Source organism: Halichoerus grypus, chromosome 5 (genome assembly GCF_964656455.1).
Source record: "Halichoerus grypus chromosome 5, mHalGry1.hap1.1, whole genome shotgun sequence".
Classification (NCBI taxonomy): Eukaryota; Metazoa; Chordata; class Mammalia; order Carnivora; family Phocidae; genus Halichoerus; species Halichoerus grypus.
In genome coordinates, this window is record NC_135716.1 from 130,905,277 (window position 1) to 130,931,075 (window position 25,799).

Sequence of the window (25,799 nt, forward strand, 5' to 3'; positions counted from 1 at the left end):
GAAATCGAAATGGGTTTGGGACATATGGAACATCGTGTGCACAGGCATGGAAACATGAGAGAGAATGAAGGACTGTCAGCAGATTGTTTTGGTTAGAATGAGGAATGAGTTTGGCAACGTGGTAGGAGGCAAAGCTGGAAAGTTTGGCAGAGACTCCTATCTTTGGAATGTGGGTTGATTATACATTATTGTGATTAAATGTGATCCTGTCTTTACTGTGTTTGAAATCCTTTACAAATTCTCCACTGCCTAGCATATATAGTCCAAATGTCTTACAACTGCTCTTTGTAATCCAGCCCCAGCTTTCCTTTCTAGTCTTATTTGCCACCACTTTTCTTGTCACATACTATGCTCCAGTGACTGTCAAATATAATGCTGCATTTATACATACTATTCTTTTTACCTCTACTCATCAGCTGGATGATCACTTCCTGTGCCTCAGTTGCCTCATCTGTAAAATGGGGACAGTAAGTACCTCATAGAGTTGTTGTGAGATTAAGTAAAATAGTTGTTGAAACTTGCTTGAAGCAATGCCTAACACATCATAAGCTCTCAGTAAATGATAGTTATTATTATTATAATTATTATTATTACCTCTCTTTTTCCCTGTGCCCAATTAGCCAACTTCATACATTCTTTCAATTCAGACAATTACCTCCTTCAGAAAGACTTCCTGATCACCTGACTTTCATTTCCTCCAGGAAGAATTAATAACTTCCTCTTCTGTATCATGTCAGGATCTCATATAATTTCAATTCTTGTATTTTTCACGATGTGCTGTACTCTTACATTTCTATATCATTTTTCACTAATTATACTGTTGAATCCTTAAAAATAAGGGCTGAATATTATTTTTTGATGTCTGCAGTGTTTGATTTTACTAGGGGAACACTTAGAGCTTTCACATTTATCCACAGGTGGCAGCCACTAATAAGGTACTTTTAAATTCTGGATCCAGTGATAAGATACTTCTCAGATATAATGGTAGACTATTTGGTGTAGGTTTTAATAATAACAGGGTACTGGCCACTCTTTTTATACACATCCTTTATATGTTGGTGTTTTATTCTAAACTGGACCTTAATTTCTCACACTACACATTCTTCCTTGGGGAACTCAAAGACTTCTGTGGTATCCATTACTGTGTAATGATAATTCCTGAATTTTAACCCAGATCTCTGCCTCCTAGGGTCATTTCAATATATTCAAAATGTATACCATCTAACTTCTTCTGGGTGAGCAACAAGAAGCTTCAATTCAATATGCCAAAACTGAACTAATTTTTAAAACTCTTACCTCCTCTAGCATCACTCTTACTAACTTGGTTCATGCTCTCCTAATTTCTCATCATCTGAGTTACTGCATACTTCTTTAAAAATTAATTTTTTTTCTGATTAATAAAAACAAATACTTTTTCTCTGTAAAAAAAATATTCAAGCAATGTAAGAAATATGTGATTTAGCAATCTCATCTTCCAAAGATAACCACTGTTCTCTCTGTGTGATGTATATATTCTGCTAGACTTTTACATGCATATGCTAACACACTTATTTTTTTATTTATGCAGTGGTCTGTCAGTTTCCTTGTCTCTAGAATAGCCCCCCTGTAATTTATTCTCGATACATACTTTTCTAAAGTATGGGAGAGTGAATGACTTTTCTAAAAGGCAAATCTCATCATGCTATTTCCCTATTCAACAGCCCCAAAAGGCTATCCATTTTTGTGGGATAAAGTCTAAATTTTTAAGAAGACATAAAAATCCTGCATGATCTGGCCCTTTCCTATCTCTCTAGCTCTAGAATCAGGCTGGATTGTGCTACATTCCAGCTTTGAAGCATTGGGCTGGTTTTTCAACTGTCGAGTGAGGATTAAAAATAATACCACATGGAGATAACAGCATATAAAGTGCCAAGCATACTGCTTGCCTTAGAGTTAATAAATATTGGCTCTTGTGGAAGAACAAAATGTTTTTGCATGTATGTGTTCAGTCTCTTCTGCTTTCTGAGTAGGATCCTTTGAGGTGCTGATTAGGTAATGCTTGAACATAATTGGAACAACCCTCACCGCCCCCATACAAAAAAAATAAAAAAGAAAGGAAAGAAGGGCAGAAATAGTTTGAATAGATTTGAGAGAAGATGGGAAGTGAAAACCTGAGTGGCAGGGAAGGATGAAGAGAGGCCAGTTGCCAGTTCCCACAAGTTATTTATTTATTTGCGGGGGGAATGGAGGTGGCAATAAAATTTAAGAAAGAAGAGATTTGAGAGAAGCAACTGTCAGTGTAAATGGGGCTTTGGAGAGATAAATGGGTGAAAGAAGACCTTTAAGATATCTCGCTAACTCTCCTCCCTTCTAGTTCCCCACAGCTTTAGTTATTTGGTCCAGACTTTAGGGATGTTAGATTTAGGCTTCTTTAGAATTTGACGATGGGTCCAGTTTGGCCAGGAACTAGCCCAGTGATATTCCAGTTACACAATTATTATTTGCCATCCTTTAACGTCCACTCCCCTCCTTGAAACTCTGACATCTGCTTGAAATTCATTTATCTAACAAAACTTTGAGTGACCTCCCTTCTCCCCATTTGCTGAATAGCCTGTTTTCCACGGTCAGCCCCTAAACTACGGTGACTTTTCTGACACCCCAACACTAAAATTTGTCACTCCTATTTTTGTGTGTGTGTGTGCAATCCAGCTTCCCACATTCGTCGCGCAGTTGAAATATTGTACACCCAATTGTCTTTCCTCCTCTGCTGAGCTCTTTGGAGCCAGGAGTGGCGTTTTATAAATTTCCTAGCTCAGTATATGGCACAGAGTAGATGCTTAGTAAAATGGTTAGTGAACGAGTGTCTTGTGCATCATCTCCCTGACATCATATCCTGTGTGCAGTGGCGTCAGTTTGCATTACTCTGCAGGAGGCCCAGGGGTCCGAGGGTTTAAGTCATCGTTTATAACGTGCATCGAATATCTCAAACGCAGGTTAAAAGTTTCAGACTGCACAGAAAAAGCGCGGCCACCGCGACGGTCCTGTCCTCAGCTTGGGGCGGAAACACGGTGCCTGGGAGGAGCCGGCTCTGGGTTGCTCTCCGGGAGTGGAAGGTGCAAGGGAGGGAGCAGGCAGCTCACTTATCGCGGTGTTTCTTCCGTCCTCCCGAGGGAGCTCTCGCGAGAGAAGTCAGGGTAAGATGGCCGCGCCCTGTTTTTCCGTGTGAGGCAGGCGGCTGCGGCAGCAGGGACAGGGATCCTGGTGTCGTGGGCACCTGAGCTCTAGCTCCCTCCAGCGAGCGCGCGTCCCTTGGTGCCTAGGCGAGAGCCGGCTCTTCTTCCTCCAGGAGATGCGTTTGTCCCGGGCTCGGGGGCGCTCTGAGAGTTCATGCTGCGCTGGAGGTGCCTGGCCACCGCTCTAATCGCCTTGCGCCGCCGCAGCGCCAGCTCCGTCGCGGGCGGTGAGCCTCCCGGATCCCCTTTCTGCCCCTGGCGGCGATGACCGGGGAGAAGATCCGCTCACTGCGGAGAGGCCACAAGCCCAGCAAAGAAGAGGGGGACCTGCTGGAGCCCGGGGATGAGGAAGCGGCGGCTACCCTCGGCGGCACCTTTACGGGAGGCAGGATTGGGACAGGCGGCAGCGGCAAGGGCGGCAAAGCCTGTCATAAGATCTTCAGTAACCATCACCACCGGCTGCAGCTGAAGACAGCTCCGGCCTCCTCCAATCCCTCTGGCGTCCCGGCCCTGCCGCTGCACAGTTCCTCCGTGACTACCACCTCCCAGTCCCCGGCTCTTCTAGCGGGCACCAACCCCATTGCTGTCGTCGCAGATGGAGGCAATTGCCCCGCACACTACCCAGTACACGAGTGCGTCTTCAAGGGGGATGTGAGGAGACTGTCTTCTCTCATCCGCACGCACAATATCGGACAGAAAGATAATCACGGTGAGGAGTGCTCGTCCCTCTCCCCACCTCTCCTTTCCCGAACCTAGCGTGTGCCTCCCCAGGCCAATGGAATCCTAGGCTTCTCTCCAGCCGACCTTTCTTTCCTTTCCTTTGCCCATCATCCGGGCCAAATGCCTGTAAATCATGACCGTTTCAGTAATAGCATGCCAGTGGTCAGGGGGTTGGTTCTTGTGGGTGCAAAGGAATGTTTCCTCCTTGCCCACTTCAGAGTTTCCTCTGAGAAGCTGTTTATCTTTGAGACAGGCCTTCAATGTATTGATTTTTGACAAAGAAATTTTAAATTGCTTCTTATCCAACCTGGCCTTCTTCCTTTGTTTATGGAACTGTTTCTTTTCTTTCTTTCCCCCTCTCCCACCTTGGGATCTCGAATTTTGAACATATAAATGGCCCACCTCCCTTCATTACTCAGGTACAGATTCCAACTTGACTGCAACTGGTTGTGATCTCTACCTGCCATCAGGTTGTCTGTTTCTTTTTCTCTGCTTTCATGAAACTTAGTTTGATACAAAGTGTCTACACTTTGCATTTGAGATGGAATATAGAATGCTTTGGTTTCTGAAAGCCACACGGTAGAAATTTGTTGGCATTTGATACCTAGAGCAAGTAAAAAGTGACTTGAGTAGCTAAAATTTTGTTGGAGTTTTGAGTGTTTTGCTTGTTTTACGTAATTGCTAATAATGTTTCATCTTGATGACTGACTAAAAATAGTACTGTGATTTTTCATAGTAACTTCATCGAAGCCTATATGACAAAATAGAGTATCATTTATTATTCAAGGACTGTATTTCTACTTTCTTCCTTGACTCATTAGCTGAATTTTTTGTTTCTTTAGTTTTAAAAACATAATGTGATTGAGTTGACATTTAAGCAACAGTACATTTATTAATGAAAATGAATGTAAACACATATTTTCAACATTTAATAAGCCGTTTTAAATTGGGTAATTGACAGATATAGCTCTGCTTTTAACTGAACATGACTGTTGTATACATTCAATTAGAACACACTCAACTCTGTGTTCAAAATAATATATAACATATTAATGAAATGCTTGCCTGAGGAATAAGCTCCCTTAATTCCATTGGACTCTAGGCTTCTTATCTAAAATTAGGGCAAAATTGAGATTAAAAAAAAAAGATTTCTATTGGTTGTATAATTCTCTGACAACTGCACTTGTATCTGAATTTACAATATTGTAATAATATCACTGGCATTTATCATAATTCAAATCCAAAAAAAGTACCTGAAAGCTGCACCCAGTTTTTCATTCCTACACTTATTTAATCATTTTACTGTTGTTGCAACAAACATAATATTGTTTGTTGATGGTAATTATATTCTAACCCTTTGGGAAACAGTTTGTATTAGGAGATGTGTTGTAGTTTCAGGTTATTCGTTGTTTATTAGGAAGTTTGTCAGAGTTGGCCTTCATAGTGGGTGTATGTATATACGTATATATATATTTTTTTTTTCATAGGGTCATTACCTTTAAAATATTTACCTTGAAATATCTGTGAAAACAGATAAAAGTTTCTTTTTGAGAGTTAATTTCCTTTGAAAGAAGAGAGATGAATATGACTGACAAAGTACGATAGGATAATATTTTACAATTGATCCTCTTGGTTAATCACAGAAGGTACTGAATTATAGGATTATTGGGCTTACATATTCTGTAATCCAACATTTCGGAGTTGGTTTATTAAAATACTAATTCTGTTCAAAGTAAATAGAATCCTAAATCTCTTAAACTCTTGTCCTTTATCCACTCAACTTCACCTTTTAAATTGCCTTGATATACCAAATGTTTGCATTTACTTAGCTGCCCTTGTATTGTTGGTATTTCTGATGATTGTAACCAATAGTTCACATACCTCTGGAAAGTGTTAATTGTTTTTTTCTCTGCAATATATTCTTACCTCATGCTGTGAAGTCTCCTAGGAAGAGTAGGTTATATTTAATGTGCTGCTACTTTAGTCCCTTTTTTTCTGTAGCTGCATAATTTCCCCATTACATTACTTTATTTCCTGATATTTTACTAACCTAGGTACTTTATTTAGATTTTAAGAATATTTTTTCCTTCACATTACAAAAGATAAATGCTTTTTAAGTCACCAAACAAATTAAAGCTATATATTTGGATTGTTATAACATGATAAATGCATAGCAGATTCATACACTCATACAGGTGCATAGCAAAGCCATACACTCATACCACATCATACCACATAGTTAGTTTTATATTCACCAGAGAGATTCCTTCTAGAACATGATGATGATGATGATGATACAATTTACTGAGTGTGTCAGCACTGTGTTAAATGTTACTTACATTATCACATTTAATTCTCACAATAACCTTGCAAAGCAGATTGTTTTATCCTTATTTTAAAGGTGAGGAAAGTGAAACCTAGAGATGCAAGGAAACTTTGCTAAATTTGCAAACTTGGTATAAATTGCAAAGCTGGGAACTGAACTTAATAGCTGGGACTCAAGTCAGTGGTCAACCTCTGTAAATATTTCTATTGATTTAGGACCCACTATACTGCACAGAAGTAAATTCTAATAATGTGTAATGTGGTAATTTACAACAAAGTTTTTTAATATATATTTTCCCATTTAGTCCTTATAGTAGCTTTTTTTTTTTAAGAGTTTATTTATTTATTTGACAGAGAGAGAGCACAAGCAGAGAGAGCAGCAGGCAGAGGGAGAGGGAGACCGATGCGGGGCTCGATCCCAGGACCCTGTAATCATGACCTGACCCAAAGGCAGACGCTTAACTGACTGAGCCACCCAGGTGGCCCCTTATAGTAGCCTTATGGAGAGATTTTGCCATTGACACTTTCAGAGTTTTTCTGTAGAGTCCAAATCTCTGACTCTTCTTTGTTCTGTTTCTTTTTTTATGTAATGGCACAAATAAATGGGCTACCTCATCCACATGATAGCCCTTTAGATATTTGACAAGAGCTATCATGTTCTTAACTTTAGGTTAAACATTCCTAACTTCTGTATCCATTCCTCGTACGACTTGGTTTATAAACTGCTTAGATGGCCCCTGAAATAGTAAATATTATATAATTATGTTAAATAAGTAAATGAAAATTTTAATCATCTTCTTTCAATGAAACTCAGTTTGTTAATTCTTCCCTTTGAGGATGGTGCTCAAGACTAACCTTATGAGTAAAGACAAAAAGGAGACTCTATTGCTCTAAGCAATATACGTTTAGTAATGTATATTACTAAAAAGCACACACTAAATAATACAGTGCAAGAGTATGTTAACTTTTTAATACTGCTTTTTCTCAAGTGATTGGCTATCTCTCCATTCTCTCTCTTCTTGCAGTTATTTTTTTAACCTAAAACAGGACTTTACATTTATTAACTTTTATCTTGTTAGTTTTGATCCTTTATTCTACCTAGCTGGAAAGCTTATTGAACCTTAATTTGGTCACTGTTTAGCTCACTATTCATTAGCTCTTTGAGTTTCCAGTGATTTCTGATTCGATAAACTTTTTTTGGAGTGCGTATGTAATGTATATTTACAAATTACTGACTTGAATAGGAGCAAGGATCAAGCTTTTTCTTTTGTGGTAAAATGTTGGTTGAGTATGATTTGCCTTTTCTGAGTCATCAGTTATTTTGAGGAATACTGTGTTTGGATCCAAACGTATCTTTGAAATATAAGTTAAATACAGTAATAGGTATAACATCATGAATATACTATGTTCAGATATGCCAAATGATTATGACTCATTGTATATTTAGTAAAAGCATTTTTTTGGGGGGTGGGGGAAAAGATACATTACATTAAATGTACACAAATTTTATTAAACTTTATATCTTTAGTGTATTTTTAGTTCTATATTATTTTTTCTTTAGTATAGAATTAAAGTTTAAGTCTAAGCCTTTCTTCACATTGTAAAAATTTTTCTGAATCACTTTTTGCCATTGGTAGTTTAAGTATCATGGTGACATGCTTTTTTTTTTTTTTTTAATAATTCCCATGGTAATGAGTTTTACTTCTTTAGCACCTTTAGAATTGAGAGTGCTTATGAAGCATATAGAACACTTTCTTGATTTTGACTGCAATTCCTATTTGTTAAACTTGTAATTTTGTTTTTTCCCTTGAGTTAAATATCCTTAGACGTAAAGTACTTTCCCTTAGACATTCGTCAGAAACTTTGAGATACCAGAGTGATGAAAGTCCTTGATATACGAATTGCTTAAACCAGCCTTTCTTAGATGTGAGAAATTTCTGATGTATTCTGAGAGATTTGGCAGTTTCTGCTGCCTTTAATTACATTGCCTGGCATGTGACAAGCCATCTTCTCCATACAGTTAATTTTTATTTTTACTGAGTTGTAGCATACTCTTTGTGTAGCTATTTCACAAGGTGATTACAAATTTCAAATGTAAGTTAAATTTCAGTTGAGAATATTGCTGCCAGTGTTGGTAACTCAAGGGAATGGTATTGAAATGGTTAATATGTATAGCCTCTCTGCCTGGTGGCTGGCAGATTTCTTCAGACAAGGATTTTAAAACATTTTAATTTCAAAATGATTAAAAATATATGTTTGAGAATTGAGGCATTAGGATAATCTGTTTGGTGCCTATGTGGTAGGTTTATTTTGGCTTATTCTATATACATCTTTAAATTTCCTTTTGATATTATTTTCTCTGCTTTGTGTTTGTCACTAAAATCTTTATGATGGGTGATGCAAGAAAATAATGCATCTTACGTCTATTTGAGAAGTGACTATAAAGTTAGACTTTCCATGGCAAAAAAAAAAAATTCTTGAATTAAGCCTTAGGTGAACAGTTTTGGCCAGGAAGGTTAAAATGATGGCACATCTTTTAGAAGAACAGTAATAGTTTTGTATTTTTCTCCTCGTTTTTTGTGGTCTTTTCTGGACTTTGTTTTTGAAAGGCAGACCTCAGTTTGTCTTAGAAAAAAAGTGAAGTAGTTTCTGGAGGCTTAAGATAATCCATTAAAGTGTCCTGCACCTTCACTTAGTATGAGGGTGTTTTGGCAGTGAAATCTGTCACTTCACTGATCTATCAGGGTTGATTCAGTTGATCTTTATGACAATGTGAATATGACCTTCCTCTCATCTTTTCGTCCTCGTGTATCTCCTAACAGAGTAGGACTGTCCTTGGGTTAAGTGGATATGTTTCCTGATGGCATCACTATAAGTATTAGAATGTTTCTTCACACTTAGAATTGTGATGTGAACACATCTGCAGAGCTACCTCAGAAGTGGGTGGGTGGGGGGTAATCCTCTTCTCTCCTTTCCTGTACTGAGCTATAATAGGAGCAGGAATTCTGACCTTTCAACTTTGGCAAAAAAGGAAGCAGAAATGAACAGTTATTGACCATGTTCTGTTTTTTGCATCCTCAATAAGGCAGGAGGATTCTGGAGGACTCCTTGAATAACAGAATTCTAAGCAGTCTGTCCCAAGTTAATGTCATTCTTGAGTCATAGAGATTTAATGCATAGTACAGTGTAATAGCATGCTTTGGGTTCTAGAAAATGAGCATAGTTCCTCAAAAATTGAGTGGGGGCTGGGCAGACCAAACGGTGTGTTCCTGTTCACATACTATTTATTTCATTGGGGGATAGATGGAAGATCAGTTTTAGAGCAGTACTGCAGCATGTAAAATGGGGTAGGGAAAAGAGAAAAGGTCTTTTTCCTGTCTGAAAATTATGAATGGTGTTTGTTATCAGGATGTATGAGGTTTAACTGTGTGGCTTAGTTGAACTTCATCTATTCTTGAGCCTGTTACTCTTGTTGAAATCCCAAAGATTATCTGCAAAACTGGAAGGCTGTCTCTGTATTTGGACTTAGATCTAACTTTGAGACCATGCTTCTCTACAAACTGGTTTTTATGAAATTATACTGTTTACTTAACTACTGAAATAAGGAGATACAATAATATCTACCTTGTGGGGCATTATAGTCTCAATTGGGAGACTGCAATTGAAACTATTTTAACTCCAAAGGCTAATATAATAGTAATATCCACAGATACCAATATCTTACTCTCACTTGTGCTGTTAAGTACCTTTCATCAGAAGACATTCTTGTTCTTGAGGTTTAGATAGTACTTCAGTTGCGGTTTTATCTGGTACTTTAATTTATACTGCCTGTCAGTGTGCTAAAGGGTTAGGTTTATTTGACTCTCCTACAAGTCATCTTTAATCTACTGGTGTGACTTGGTTTAGAGTATTTGGCTTCTTGGCTGTAGATATTTATCAGGCACGTGAATGCATGTGCTCTCTTACTCAGCACTATACTGAATTCTATAAAACCACCTATGCTGTGTTGAATATCCTCTTAAGCATATATATCCTTTGGTTGGCTTTCATAGAGAATCATGTGGAGACCTGCCTTGGTCCGGGGTGGAATGCTTTTTGGAGAGTAAACACAGATTTTAACACTATTCTAATGGTTCTTTATAGTATTTTTTTCTTTTCTTTGTTCATTCATTCCTTCATTTAACTGATACATACTGAACTAATATGAGACAGTGTTTAAGATGCTGGGGTTACAGCAATGAACAAAGTGGCCAAAAGTCCCTGCTCTCATGGAACTTACATTCTAATGGGGGAAGATAAACTAATAAATATGTGGTATGACTGATAATGATAAATATCATGGAGTGAAATAAAGCAGGGTAAGGAGAATAGAGAGTGCTGGGTGTACAGGGGAGAGGAAGTAGTATTTCATTGAGGTCAGGGTCAGGGAAGACATCAGGGATAAGAGAAATTTAAAGTCACCTAAAGAAAATTAAGGAACAGCTATCTGGCAGAACAGAGTTTCAGACAGAGAATAACAAATGTAAAGGTACCATGTTCAAGGGGTAGAAGGAAGGCCTGGTGTGGCTGGTCCAAGAGGAAGAGTGGTAGGAGATAGGAGATTTGAGAGGTAGCTGTGGGTATAAGCTTGTAGAACTTTTATAGACCATTGTTAAGGATTTTGGCTTTTACTCTGAGCAAAATAGGAAGTGAGGATTTTGAGCAGAGGAGTAATACGATCTGATTTTAAAACACTCAATCTGGCTGCTATATGAAGCAGAAACTTGGATGGGCAAAGGTCAGTTTAACATGCTATTAAAAGTGGGGGTAGCTTTGAAAATAATGAGAAGGTAGAGCTGGTTAGGAGTCTATGATGGATGTAATATTATGTGTGTATGTGGGTTTTAGTAGTATAGTACTATTTATGAGAGAAAATACAAAAATTCTCCCTTTTTTACCTCTTGCTTGGATGGGACTTGAAGGTGTCTGTAGAAGCTGGAGCTATGTTGGTTCTAATACTTAGAATTTCCTGTTTTCTCACTAGTTAGGGGGAAGGTGAAATCAAAACTATTTTTGTAATAATATAAAGTCATTGCTTGCCTTTTTCACTGTGCTGATATTTTTGCCGATGGCACAAAAGCAGTGGTGGGTAAAATTTTTGGAACCTGAGTACGAATCAAGGCACCGAAACTGCTAATATTCATTGCGTATTCACTGCCACATACTTGTAGTTAAAATAAAAAAAAAAAGCCAATTTCACTTAATGTCTTTGATGAAGCTATAGAAATGATTAATTTTATTAAGTCTTAATCTCGAGTACTTATCTTTTTGATACTCTTTGTGACATAATGTAGATTTTGCATGATGTTCTTCTGCATAATGAAGGGAAAATAAGGGAAAACATTTGTATAGTTGTTTGAGTGGTAAGCCAAACTAGCAGCTTTTGTCATGGAACACCGTTTTTACTTGAAAGAACAGCTTACAGACAAACTATGGTTATTCCAATTTGGATACTTGGCAGAAATTTTCTGGAAAAAAGAATGAAGTGAGCCTGTGACTTCACAGAAAATAATTGGTAGTATTTGTTGCCAATTGAAAAATTCAAGCTTTGAGTCAAAAATTAGAATTTGGGAAATTCGTCTTTGTCACACTAAGGTTGATAGTTTCTCTCACTAAGTTTGACAGCTTCCCAATATTTAAAGACTTCTCTGGCCAGATTGGTGATATTACCAAATGTGATTTTTTTTTTTTGTATAAAGAAATGTGTTGACATTTGGAAGATCTGTATAACTCAGTCAACTTGCATTTTTCAGATGATCAGTGCATGATGTTTCAAAATCATGCATCAGTAAAAGATCCATTTAAAGTGCAAGAGAAACCAATGGGTTTCAATGTAACTCAATAGAAAAAGTTTATTGATATGGCTTTAGATTTAACATTGCAGCTAACCTTTAAGAAATCACCACTTACTGAGTTTTGGTGTAGTAGCAAAGAACATCTACAATTATTTAAAAAGGCTATTAAAATACTCTTTTTATTTCAACTGTGTATGTTCTGAATCTAGATTTTCTTTGTATACTTCAAACCAAAGCAAATTTCCACGATTCAGTGCAGAAATAATTATAAAAATCTAGTTGTTTATTAAGCCAGACATAAAAGAAATTTATTTTAATTTTTAAAGAGTTTAAAATAGCACACTCCTGTCATTTATTTTTGTTTTAGAAAAGTTTTTTTTCATAAAAAATTTATATTGATATGTAATGGAGTTATTGTAAATGTAAAATTAATAAAGTTTTACATTTAATTACTAATATAGTAAATATCAACAGATTTGTCCATATAAATAATTAATCCATATAAAAGATCTTTAATAATTCTTAAGAGTATAAAAGGGGTCTTGAGACCAAAAAGTTTGAAAACTATTGGTCCAGTAAAAAGCATACAGATTTTAGAGTCATGACTCACACATTTCTAGATATATAATTTTAGGAAGTTACCTAGCTATTATTAGCTTTATTTTTCTTACCTGTGAAATAGGAATAGTATTTGTCTCACAGGGTGTCAGGGTAAGATAAGGTTTATAAAGTATATAGCATAGTGCAGGGCACATACAATAGATGTCCTGTAAATCTAGCCTTTTGGTTGATAATTTGCATACATTAGCACTGCAGTGGTCCTAACGTTACTGGAATATTTTTTTATTCATTTGACAGAACAGAATTCAGTTTATTTACCAAATTAGAACCAAGGCATCTTATTTCAGATTTGTGGAAAGTTGGCAGAAGGTTATTTTAAGTTTTTAGTATCTTTTATGTAACAAATTAGCTGAAGCAGCAGGTTGAGGTCTTAGAAAATTGAGGGAATAGTAGAAGAGGATTAACTGGGACATTTGAGCTCTTAGTTTCATGGTATCCTTGGCCAGTAAAGAAAATCCAGTGTTGGCTAGAGGGGGAGGAGGATGAGGATGAAGAAAATAATGATGATTTGCATTTAAAATATTGAAATCAAAGCATGATATTTGGTATCCTTAATTATAATATGTATTTCTGATTATGTACTTACCTGTAAAATGAGAGGGATTGGATAGTTGAACACAAAGTCATTTCTAGTTCATAAATCTTTTGAAAATGTGATTAATTTTGACTTGTTATAGTAACTTTAATTTGTTACTTCAGTAGGTACTGATGATTTTACCGTTTTTTTCCCCCCAAATTTTATTTTTTTAGAAGGGGGGAGGGACAAAAAGAGAAGGAGAGAGAGAATCTGAAGCAGACTCCATGCTGAGCACAGAGCCCAACTTGGGGCTCGATCTCACAACCGTGAGATCATGACCTGAGCTGAAATCAAGAGTTAGACAGTTAACTGACTGAGCTACCTAGGCACCCCACCCTTTCATCTATATATTCCTTGAGGGTTTAAGAAAACAGTAATAATCTAGGTGTATAAAGGCCTACTTTCTTTACCTAGGTGCTCTGTCTAGACTTTGGTGGATTCTCCTTAATTTGTGTAATTTTTTGAAAAGTTATTACATTCACATGCTACAAAGTTATAAAAAGATATGAAAGATACATTATAAAAATAGTTTCCTTCCTGGGGTGCCTGGGTGACTCAGTTGGTTAAGCTTCCAACTGTTGATTTCAGCTCAGGTCTTGATCTTAGCTCAGGTCTTGATCTTAAGGTCCTGAGTTCTGGCCCCCCGTTGGGTTCCACGCTGGGCATGGAGCCTACTTAAAAAAAAAAAAAAAAGGTTCCCTCCCATTCATCTTTACCCACTCAGTTATCCTTCTTGACAGCAACTGGTGTTATCAGTTCCTTGTTTTCTTCTTGTCACCATTGTCAGCATTCAGAATATGGTCCTTTTTTCTTTTCTCCTGGAAGATAGAGAAGTGAAGAAAGGTAACTATTACTACCTTTTCTACTTTAGGGAAAAAAATGGGTATTCACAAATTTATATGTTTGATTTTAAATGTCTTTTTCTTTTTTTAAAAGATTTTATTTATTTATTTGACAGAGAGAGAGACACAGCGGAAGGGAGGGAACACAAGCGGGGGGGGGGGGAGAGGGAGAGGGAGAGGGAGAAGCAGGCTTCCCACTGAGCAGGGAGCCCGATGCGGGGCTCGATCCCAGGACACCGGGATCATGACCCAAGCTGAAGGCAGACGCTTAACGACTGAGCACTCAGGTGCCCCAAATGTCTTTTTTTTTTTTAAATGTCAAATTTATATCTCTAATCTAGACTTCTCCCTGAAGTTCCCAGATTCTGTAATCATCTCCACTTGGGAATCTCAGATATTTCAAAATTTACTTGTTTAAAATGTTATTATTTTCTACCTTATCCCCTCCCACCTGTCCACCCAGTCATTTATTAAATCACATCATTAATTATCTGGTTGCTCAAGCCTCAGTCATTGGGGTCATTTTTCTCACCTCCTCCTCCTAGCATACATATCTAACTAACAGGTTATTTTGAATCATCCTCCTTTCTGTCTCCTCTGATTGGTCTCCATCGCCACTTTGAGACCAGTTTTTACTATCTTTTCGGTGGAATACTACACCAGCTCATATCTAATCTCTTTGTGTCCCCCTCCATTCCATTCTCTATATGGTAACAAGGGTGATCTTGAAATGTAATTTGTATCATGTCATGTCCCTGTTCAAGATTCTTTAATGCCTTCTCCACTTAAAAGTAAGTTCATATTTCTTTAAAAAAAAAAAATTTTATTTATTTGACAGACAGAGAGAGACAGCACAAGCAGGGGAGCAGCCCGCAGAGGGAGAAGCTGGCTTCCTGCTGAGCAAGGAGCCCGATGCGGGGCTCCATCCCAGGACCCTGGGATCATGACCTGAGCCGAAGGCAGACGCTTTACCCACTGAGCCACCCAGGCATCCCTAAGTTCATATTTCTTACCACAGTTATAGAGCACCGCATGATCTGGCCCCTGCCTGCTTCTCTGATATAATCTTGTACAAATCTCTTTTTTTCCTATGTTCTGGCCATACTTGTTTTCTTTCAGTTCCTTGAATCTGTCAGGTTATTTCTGGTCTCTGGCTGTAATGCTTTTCTTCTCATTGAGTTCTTAGTTCCTACTCCTTTAAGAGCTCATTTTAAACATTATCTCATAGAGAGATTTTCTTGCCTGAAAAATCAGAAGGTTATGTCTTTCATTATTATTTTTGGTCTTAACTTTTTGTTATTTTTCTGAACACCTATCACAATCTATTTTGTTTCATTTTGATTTTTTTTCTCTTTAGTGACTATAAGCTCTGTGAGGACAAGAATTATTTCTAGCTTGTTAATGGTTGAATCTTTTATATCTAGCACTATGCCTAGAACACAGTAATGCTCAGTAAGTATTTATTAAGTGAGAGTGAATGGATTTTACCTCCAGGTAAAATTTTGGAAAGATAGCAGAACCTTGGAACTTCTCTTCGAATTTTACATTGAAACAAAACAGTGACTCTAGAATCAAGTAAACTAGATTATGAGAGAAGGTGTTAATAACAGTAATGTGTGATTATGTATGGAAATTTTATTTACCGACAGGTGTTCTATCCTGGAAGCAATGCAGTATGACATGAAACCCTTACTGATTACAGCGGGGGTCTACAAACATAATTAAAGGGCAAGATAGTTACAGAGTTGTTGAATCACTATGGTATACACCTGAAACTAATGCAACATTGTATGTTAACTATACTTCAATTAAAAAAATTTTTTTTTAAAAAGGGCAAGATAGTAAATACAGGCTTGCAGGTTGTACCATCTGTTGCATGAAAGTTGCCATCAACAATTGATAAACAATCAACACGTGGTTGTGTTCTAGTAAAACTTTATTTATGTCATGTCTCTGAATTAGAGGATGAGAATGTGTCTAATATGGGAAACAGATGGGTACCTGGGTGGTTCAGTTGGTTGAGTGTCAGACTCTTGGTTTCAGCTTGGGTCGTGATCTCGGGGTGGTGGGATTGAGCCCCACATCAGGCTCTGCATTGGGCGTGGAGCCTGCTTGGGATTCTCTCTCTTCCTCTGCCTCTCCCTGCCCCTCTCACCCTCTCTCTCTCTGAAAGATATATATGGGAAACAGATGGCAGGAGCAAGTTTGTGTCCTACAGCAAGCCAACCCCTTCCTTTTGCCTTCATTTACTGCTGTCCTTAGGATTATAGCAGTAGCAAAATAAATAAATAAATAAATAAAAATAATAATAATAAAGCAAGCAAGCTATTTCTAGTACCTTATTGAATAGAAAAATTCATACCAAAGAAGCAAGTGGGCAAGAAAGCCTATTTTAGTCCACAGCTGGACTAACCTGGGTGATGATTTTTTTTAAGTTTATTTATTTTTTAGTGATCTCTACACCCAGTGTGGGGCTTGAACTCACAACCCCGAGATCAAGAGTCACATGCTCTTCTGACTGAGCCAGGCAGGTGCCCCTACCTGGGTAATGATTATTAAGGCAAAATAAGATATCCAGTACAAAGGCTTTTATAAGGAAGAAATTATTAGGAGCATGAGTAAATATTTGCTGCAATTCTAGCAACTTTACTTATCCCCCACTTACCCTCTATTTATTTATTTTAAACAGCTTTATTGTGATATAATTCACATATCAAGAAACATTTGATCCATTTAAATTGTACAGTTAAATGGCTTTTGGTGTATTCAAAGTTGTGTAGCCATCACCACAATTAAAAAGAAATCCTGTACCCTTTACCTTTTACTTCCAGCCCCACTCCCCATTTCCCTCAGCCCTAGATAGCCACTAATCTACTTTCTCTAGACATTTCATGTAAGTGGAATCAAACAATATGTGGTCTTTATGACTGGCTTCTTTCACTTAGCACAGTGTTTTCAAGGTTCATCCATGTTGTGACATATATCAGAATTTCGTTCCTTACTGTTGCCAAATAATATTCCATTGCACAGATGTACATTTTATTTATATATTCATCAATTAATGGACGTTTGAGTTGTTTCTACTTTTTGACTATTATGAATAATGCTGCTATGAACATTGGTATGTAAGTTTTTGTGTGGACATGTTTTCATTTTGTTGGGTATATACCTTTTGCTGGGTCATGTGGTAACTCTATTTACCATTTTGAGGAACTGCCACAATGTTTTCCAAAGTGGCTACAGTATTTTACTTTGTATGAGGATTTATTCCGGTTTCTCTTCCTTGCCAACACTTGTGTTTTTTTGTTTTGTTTTGTTTTGTTTTGTTTTTTAGACATCCTAGTGAGTATGAAGTGGTATCTCATTGTGGTTTTGACTTGTATTTCCTAATGGCTAATGATTTTGAGCATCTTTTCATGTACTTACTGGCCATTTGTATATCTTCTTTAGAGAAAAAGCTATTCAAATCCTTTCCTATTTTTAAATTGGGATTTTAAAAATTATTTTGTTGTAAGAGTTCTTTATATATTCTGGATATTATCAAACATATAATTTGTAAAATATTTTCCCCTCTGAGTTATCTTTTCATTTTCCTGATGTCATTCTTTGCAGCACATTTTAATTTTGATGAAGGCCAGTTTATTTTTGCTTTTGTGCTTTTGTGCTGTGCTTTTGGTGTATCTGAGAAATCATTACCTAATCCAGGGTCACAAGATTTCGTCACTTTTTTCCCCCAAGAGTCTTATAGTTTTAGTTCATATATTTAGGTCCATGATTTATTTTGAATTAATTTTTATGTGTAATATGATTGATCCACTGATATATAGGTCTGTCTTTACACAAGTACATACTGTGTTGATTACTGTGGTTTTGTAGTAAGTTTTGAAAATGGGATGTGTAAATCTTCCAGCTTTGATGTTCTTTTTCAAGATTAGATAGTCTAAGTACTTTGAATTTTTATATGACTTTTAGGCTCAGCTTGTCAGTTTCTTCAAAAAAGCCAGTTGGGATTTTGATGGAGATCATTTTGAAATTATAGACCATTATGTCATCTTACCAATATTTAATCCTTGAACTCAGGATGTCTTTCCATTTATTCAGGTATTACTTAATTTCTTTCAATTACGTTTTGTAGTTTTAAGAGTATGTCTTGCACCATTTTCCTTATCTTTGATTCCCATGCAGCAACTATCTCTCAACTATTTGATTCTCTTTGTTTTATCTGGAGTATTAGAATAGAGTCTCACAGGAAAATGCTTAAATATCAGCTTGTTCTTTTAGCTTCAGAGTTTAGAAGGGGCTTCTGCTGTTCATTTTTTGAATGAATTAAGAGGAGTGGGGGCGGTCTTATTGTCCTTTCCTATACTAGATTTGAATAAATCTTCATTTCAGGATGGATGAGCAGAAAAAAAGTCATTTGATAGTCTTTGAAAAATATTCATTATAAAAGAAGTGTCATTATAAGTATCCTGAAGATACTGTTAAATAAAGTCTTGACAGTATAGAAAATTGAATGAAAGATGTAAAAAATTCATTTGAGAAAAAGGCTAGAGGAAGAGGAGAAAAATTTGAAGAATGAGGGATAAGCTATAGTTCCAGCAGCAAAAGACAGTCTTCCCTACCAGTTCTAGTAAAAAAGAAGGAAAGAAAAAAAGAAAAGAAAAAAAATTGCAGAAAAGAACTTGACCCAGGTGGGAATTTTGCCCTTTCCTGAAACAGTTTTCTAGTTGGGTATCAGACTGGTTAGGTTTGAGTCATGTGCTCTCCCTGGTTCATGTACTTAACGTATGAGGTTTGTTATTGAGAGAAAGAAGTAGGGAAAAAAATTCCAAAAATAGTTACTGTGACATCTGCTAAAAGAGAAGAAAAAGACTTTTACAAGACACATCTAAAGGAGATTGGAAGAAATTAAAAATTTATTCTTGAGTTAATGATAAAAAAATATGAATGGCAAGATTCATTACTGATAAAATTGAACTTCAGGTAAGAATGATTTAAAAGCACTAAGAGAGTAATTATATTTCGATACAAGTTATGATCATTAGTGCTCATAAAATTATCTCATCTTTATGCATTAACAGTACCAAAGAAGAGAAGGCACAGTTACAGATATGGAGAAAAGTTAAATAAAATCGAAGTAGAATTTCTGCCTGTAGTAATGATAGACTATATTATTAGGACTAGTTTTCGTTAGAAGCAAATAAGAATAAAATATTCAACTTCAAGGGTATTGGAGATCTAATGAGGTAGGAAGGAATTACTGGGCCAAGATCTGGCAGAAGATGGAAATCCAAAGATTTGAGCCTTGCATTTTAAGTTATTTTGCCCCAGTAGCTTTTGCAAAGCCAACGGAAGTAGTGGAGAGGCTGAGCAGCACTTTTGACAGCCTCACTGAGCTAAGAGGACAAAAGATGGAGGTCAGGGCCTACCAAGTGGGGGATATCTCTTAAACACTCTGCTGTTTGGGCTGGTAACTTAAAGAGCTACACCTTAGAAATAAGAGTGAACAAAAAGTAAATCAGCTCTGGTGGAGGCTGGAGCACAGCTTTGAGTCATTTGTGAGGGTCAGAAAAAATTGTCAGTCCCTGGATTAATGAAGTCTAGTACCCCCAGCCATATGTCAAAAGCAAAGGAAAGTATCTGGAGGATTTGTTTCTTAGGCTTCAAAATTTTTATATAGAGAGCTCATTAAATACTATATCCAGTATATAATTAAAGATGACCAGCACTCTAAGGAAACTGAACAACATGAGTGAGAACCAGGGGTGGAAAAAAAACATCAGAGCTTCATTTATTGTAATTACTATTAGAGGCTTTAAATAACAATGTTTATTTTGTTCTTGGGGGATAAGAGAAAAGTTTGAATATTTTAGTGGAGAACTGGAAATTATAAAAATTGAAATCATGTATTTGAAAATGAACCAAATAGAAATTCTCAAATAGAAAAATATAATAGCTGAAATTCAAAACTAAATAAATAGGTTTACTAACAGGTTTAGACCCTGAAGAAGACAGAATTCATGATCTTGGAAATAGGTTAGAAGAACATATCTATAATGAAAATGGAAAGGGAAAGAAATTTAAAAAAAAATAGAAAGTGTGACAAGTTCTACTTTAATTGAACCCCAGGAGAGAAGAGAGGAAATGGAGCTAAGACAATATTTGGAGAGATACTTGCTGAGAGTTTTACAAAATTGTTGAGAGAACTGATTCGGAGATTCAAGAAGTCCCAACCCAAGCAGACTAAAAAAAGGAATCCACATTGGAGTGAAATGGCTGATAATTTAAACAAAACAAAACAAATGTAGCTAGACATGTCACATTTCTTTCAAAGGAGGGGTAGAAAGTCCTATGGCTGGCTTCTCAGCAAAAAAAGGAGATCATAAGACCACACAGAGTGCAGGGGAAAAATAATAGCCAATCAATAATTATATACTCAGTACAGTGTTCTTCAAGATTGAAGTTGAATACACATTTACACACAAAAACCTGAGGGAATTCACTTAAACCTTCACAAAAGGTAATCTTGAAGGATTTGTTTTGGGTAGAAGAAAAATGATTCTGATGGAAGACTAGAAATGAAGGAAGGAATGAAGAGCAGCAAAAATGGTTAAGTAAATCTAAATGAATATTGACTCTATAAGATAAAAATATAAACTTGTAGGACTAGATAGCATAAAAGAAGATACCCAGCTCCCTAAAGAGTCTGAAATATTTGGAGAATTGAAGTTTGACTTTTTGGAAAATAGTTTGTACCAATAACTTGGCAACTAGTGAAGTTTACTTCAGTGGTATTGTGAGCAAAACCTCTTTTCTGGGGACATGGTTCAATGTATGATTATTAACAAAGTTTGCATATCTCAACTAGAATTCGTTATGAGGTGTGAAAACTGGGGAGTATATGGCCTAGTCACTAAGGGAAATCTTATTTCGGAAAAACATAATATGAATTATGTCCCCAAATCTGTCTTCTTGTTGTTGTTGTTCCTAATAGTTAAGACAAAGAAATTTATTGTAGTCTAGGTTTTTTTGTTTTGTAAAATTACTTACAGAGAAGATTTAAGTTTAATGAATTTATTAAGCTTCTAAATTATGCACAAAATACTATCTTGCTGTATTTACAGCCAGCAATTCATATTCCATTGTGCTTTTATCGAGCAAAAAATTTTGTGTGTGTGTGTTAACCATTTTGGCAGTTTTGTCAAGTTAAGAGATTGGGGTAGATCATCTATAAGGTTTTTTAAAAAAGTAGTCAAATCTTGTTTTATCCTGTATATAATTTTTTGATAAGTGTGCAGCTCATTTTATTGGCAAAAATTGTTTATGTGGTGCCTTCTGTAAAAATGCTAATATCTGAAAATTAGTATACGTAAATTTATTCAGTAACTTTTTAAAAAATTATAGGTTTGCTTTCTTTTATAATCAAGATGTTTTTAGGCTACTAGTGTGGCTTAGGGTATCATTTTGAAATTAAATTAATCATTATATAACATCAACTAATAGGATATAGTCCAAACTTCATAGCATAGCCTATAATCATCATTAATTTATCTTTTGCTCATCTTGCCAATTTCATTATTTACTATTCTGTTTACCCCACTAGTCATAAACATTTGTTTGTTTCCTAAATATAAACTGTTCTTGCATTTTAATGTAATTTGGGGGAATTGTTTTTAACATGGAATACTAGTCAGTGTTACTTTGTTTGCCTATAAATTTCTAACCCTTTCTTCAAGACTCATTTCAGTCTGATCCCTCTTCATTAGTTAATTCTGTTTGCACAGGCAAAATTAGGAGCTCTGTTTTGTGTTCCATTATCATGTTATACTCTCTTCTATTCTAATAAATAACAATAGCAATTCTTTATTTTCATATCAGTCTCTAACAGAAGACTTCTGAACAACTTGAGGACTGGGATTGGGTCTTTTTGATATCTGTCCCCAAAGATGAGTATATAGTAGGTATTTGAATTGTTTGCTGAATGAACAAAGAATGATATGATAGAGAAATTAGTAGCAAAGGAATCTGTGAAATCAATTGGGAGAAGATATCTCGAAAGCAAACTGGTATCCTTTATTTGGTGGGCGTTGAAGGGTGGGGAGTAGAATACATTGTGTTTAGAAACCATGGCATCCTCTGACTTTGAATTTGCCATATTAGCAAGATCATTTTGCAGTCACATTATTTTTGCTTAAAATCTGTCAGTGAAATTTCTGAAGGAAATAAAACCACTTTTAAATAAAATTTCCTATGTTTTTATACTAATTTATTTATTTTTTTAATTTTAGGAAACACTCCTTTACATCTTGCTGTGATGTTAGGAAATAAAGGTTAGTAAATATTTCATTTCTTATGTTTGACTTCACTCATGTAATTTCAAATTTAGTTAAAAATTTTTAAAATGAATTTTGTTTTTTGAGTTTTTCAAAATTTACATGATTATTTTATTTGCTAATTGAGTTAGGATTCAGTATATTAAAAATAATATTTTCTCGGGCTCCTGGGTGGCTCAGATGGTTGGGCGTCTGCCTTCGGCTCAGGTCGTGATCCCGGGTGCTGGGATCGAACCCCACATTGGGCTCCCTGCTGAGTGGGGAGCCTGATTCTCCCTCTGCCTCTGCCTGCTGCTCACTGTGCTTGTGCTCTCTCTCTCTGTCAAAAAAAAAATCTTTAAAAATAATATTTTCTCATTTTCCATACTTCATCTTAAGACTTAATGGAAATCCTATACTAATTTTATGCTTTTTGAAACTATGTTTTTTTTTATTGTTTTGTTATTTTATCAAGTAAGTATTTATAAATTTGTTAATTATTATAATCCCTTTAATATTCAAAGAGTTTATAAGATTCTTTAATAGGGATTGTTTTGTATATCTAAACTCAGTAACCTTTTGTATATTAGATGATTGTAAGAACTTGTTTATTCTTTAATTAAAAAACCTTCATAGGTGATTTAAAAGATTTACTTTTTTAAAAATGATTTTATTTATTTGAGAGAGAGAGAGAGTGCGCACGTGTGTGAGCATGAGCAGGGGGAGGGGTGGAGGCAAAGGGAGAGGGAGAAGCAAACCCACTGAGCAGGGATCCCGGATGTGGGCCTGATCCCAGGACCCTGAGATGGTTAATTGACTGAGCCACCCAGGTGCCCCTAAGAGATTTACTTTTTAAGGCTATTCATAGAAGTAAAGAAATCTTCCCACTAATCCTGGAAAGTGAGGATTTCAGATAGAGGATTGGCAACATTTTGATGCTGGATTTTAAAATTTTAGATGTGTTTAATAAAAATCTTTTAAAAACATACAGTCTTAAATTTTTAAACAGGGTAATGAATTTTTGTTAACACTTTTCTTTCTGGTGATCTAGAAGTAATATTCTGGAACATCTGTTATTGATACATAGTATAATACAGTTGGTGTAAACATTTGATCTGAATGTATGCAGATCCCAGGGGTGTTACCAGAACTTACTTTGTTGGAAACAAAATTCTTTCATTAGTTTGGTTTTTAAGTTTATACGCTTAAGCATATGATCTACAGACTAATTTAATTTTGATTTTAATTTTATACAAATTGGTGACTCAAATGTTTTTTAGTTCTTTTTTTATTTAGTTATGCTTTTTTTTTTAAATACCTTCTTGCAAGGAATACTCACTTAAGTAACTTTTTTTTTTTGATGTTGAAATTTTTTCTTTTTTTTTTTAAATTTTACTATGTTATGTTAATCACCATACATTACATCATTAGTTTTTGATGTAGAGTTCCATGATTCATTGTTTGCGTATAACACCCAGTGCTCCATTCAATACGTGCCCTCTTTAATACCCATCACCAGGCTAACCCATCCCTCCACCCCCTCCCCTCTAGAACCCTCAGTTTGTTTCTCAGAGTCCATAGTCTCTCATGGTTCGTCTCCCCCTCCTATTTCCCCCCCTTCATTTTACCCTTCCTGCTATCTTCTTTTTTTAAAAAATATAATGTATCATTTGTTTCAGAGGTACAGGTCTGTGATTCAACAGTCTTACACAATTCACAGTGCTCACCATAGCACATACCCTCCCCAATGTCTATCACCCAGCCACCCCATCCCTCCCACCCCCCACCACTCCAGCATCCCTCAGTTTGTTTCCTGAGATTAAGAATTCCTCATATCAGTGAGTAACTTCTAAGTAAAGAGAAATTTATTAAGAGGCTACATATTATAGAAACTCAAGAAATGAGTACTAGCTATATCTTAGGAAGAGAAATAACCAAGACTATATGAGGAATCAGCCATTCTCCCCCACCTCCCCCACCGCCGTCTCTTTCTACCTACCTGCTTACCTACCATCTGTCTATCTCTATGGTGTGTCTGCTGTTCTTTATATATATCGTAAATTACATTTATTATATATAACACTAAGAGGAAGACAATGCAAATGTGATAAAATGTTAACAACTATTGAACCTTGGTATAGAGTATTTGAATGTTCATTGTGATCATCTTTCTGTTTTTCTGTATATTTGAAAATTTTTATAATACAGTATTGAAAGAAAAACAGAAATGGTACTGTTATGCTTTATCATAGATTTACATTAGCCTGTCTAAATTATGTTTCACAGAATATAAGTTTTATGGCATACTGTTAAATGTTGAGAGGAAAATAGTATTTCCAGGTCAAGTCAATTTGGAAAATAGTGGGTTAATAAGTATTAAGCAGTTTTTTATTGTGGACTTTCTTAGAACTTTAATTATGGTAATATGCATTGTGACCTTCTAAGTTGGGGCAGGTGTTGGATATAGTTGTTGTTCCCCATAGTTATTTGATTTGCTTTTTTCCACATGTATCTTGAGAGACTAGAGTTCTGTGGAATGTATTTTTGGGCAACAGTTGGTTAGATGATTCAGGATCTGCAAATAATATCAATATTCGATTTTTCTGAGTCCTTTTCATGTAGAGTAGGTACAACAGTTAATGTACTGATCCATTTACTTTTTTTTTTTAGCTACATACTCTTTTTTGCTTTTTTCTTTATGCCCTTTTCATATTTTTGAGATTTGGTTACACAGGAGCAATATTGAAATGTGTAGTGGAAGATAAAACATCTACCTTAATTAATTCTGTAAATTACTTTTGCATTGTACCACTCTTCAGTCTATGGCACTCCATCCTCTTTTATCTTCTTCCTTAGATAAATATAATATACCTTTATTGATTTCATTTTTGAAGGAAAACTTGCTATTTGTATACTTGTTTGTAAACACAGTAAAAATACCCAGGGAACTCAAATAATATTTGTTGATTGACTTAAAAAGGGATATCCTAGGACTTTTACACTGTTATTTACTTTTCTCATTCATCTTAATAACCTTATTTTTTCATCATTAAAGTCTGATTTTTTTCTGAATTTCTGGGTGTGTTGACCATGTTGGCCTTCTAGACTGGGAAGTTACTGAATTATGGATTTGAGTTGAAATGGAAAGAACATTATACTTTAAGAAGAATTCAGGAATCTTTAGAAAATGAAATAGAAAAGTAATCTTTACTTCTTATCCTTTTGGTTGGATATCAGAGAAAGATTCATCAAACCAGTTGCACCTTTTAATTCATTCTTCTGGATCTGCAGTTTCTGTATAATTTTTTTCCCTGAAATACCTCTAGAGTTAGTATGATTTCTTACTCTCATGAGTC

At 35.8% G+C, this 25,799-nt stretch overlaps 1 protein-coding gene across 2 annotated transcripts in view; it reads left to right on the forward strand.

The window, feature by feature from the left end:
* Window positions 1-2,983: 2,983 nt before the first annotated feature.
* ANKRD13C (ankyrin repeat domain 13C) overlaps window positions 2,984-25,799 on the forward strand; it is a 94,053-nt gene continuing 71,237 nt past the window's right edge. The window contains exons 1-2 of one of the 2 annotated variants that reach the window (XM_036116896.2): window positions 2,984-3,921; window positions 22,420-22,461. In XM_036116896.2, coding sequence (XP_035972789.1) covers window positions 3,477-3,921; window positions 22,420-22,461 — 487 coding nt within the window. In that variant the 5' untranslated portion in view covers window positions 2,984-3,476. The remainder of the gene's footprint in view (window positions 3,922-22,419; window positions 22,462-25,799) is intronic. The other variant, XM_036116894.2, reaches the window with a different exon arrangement.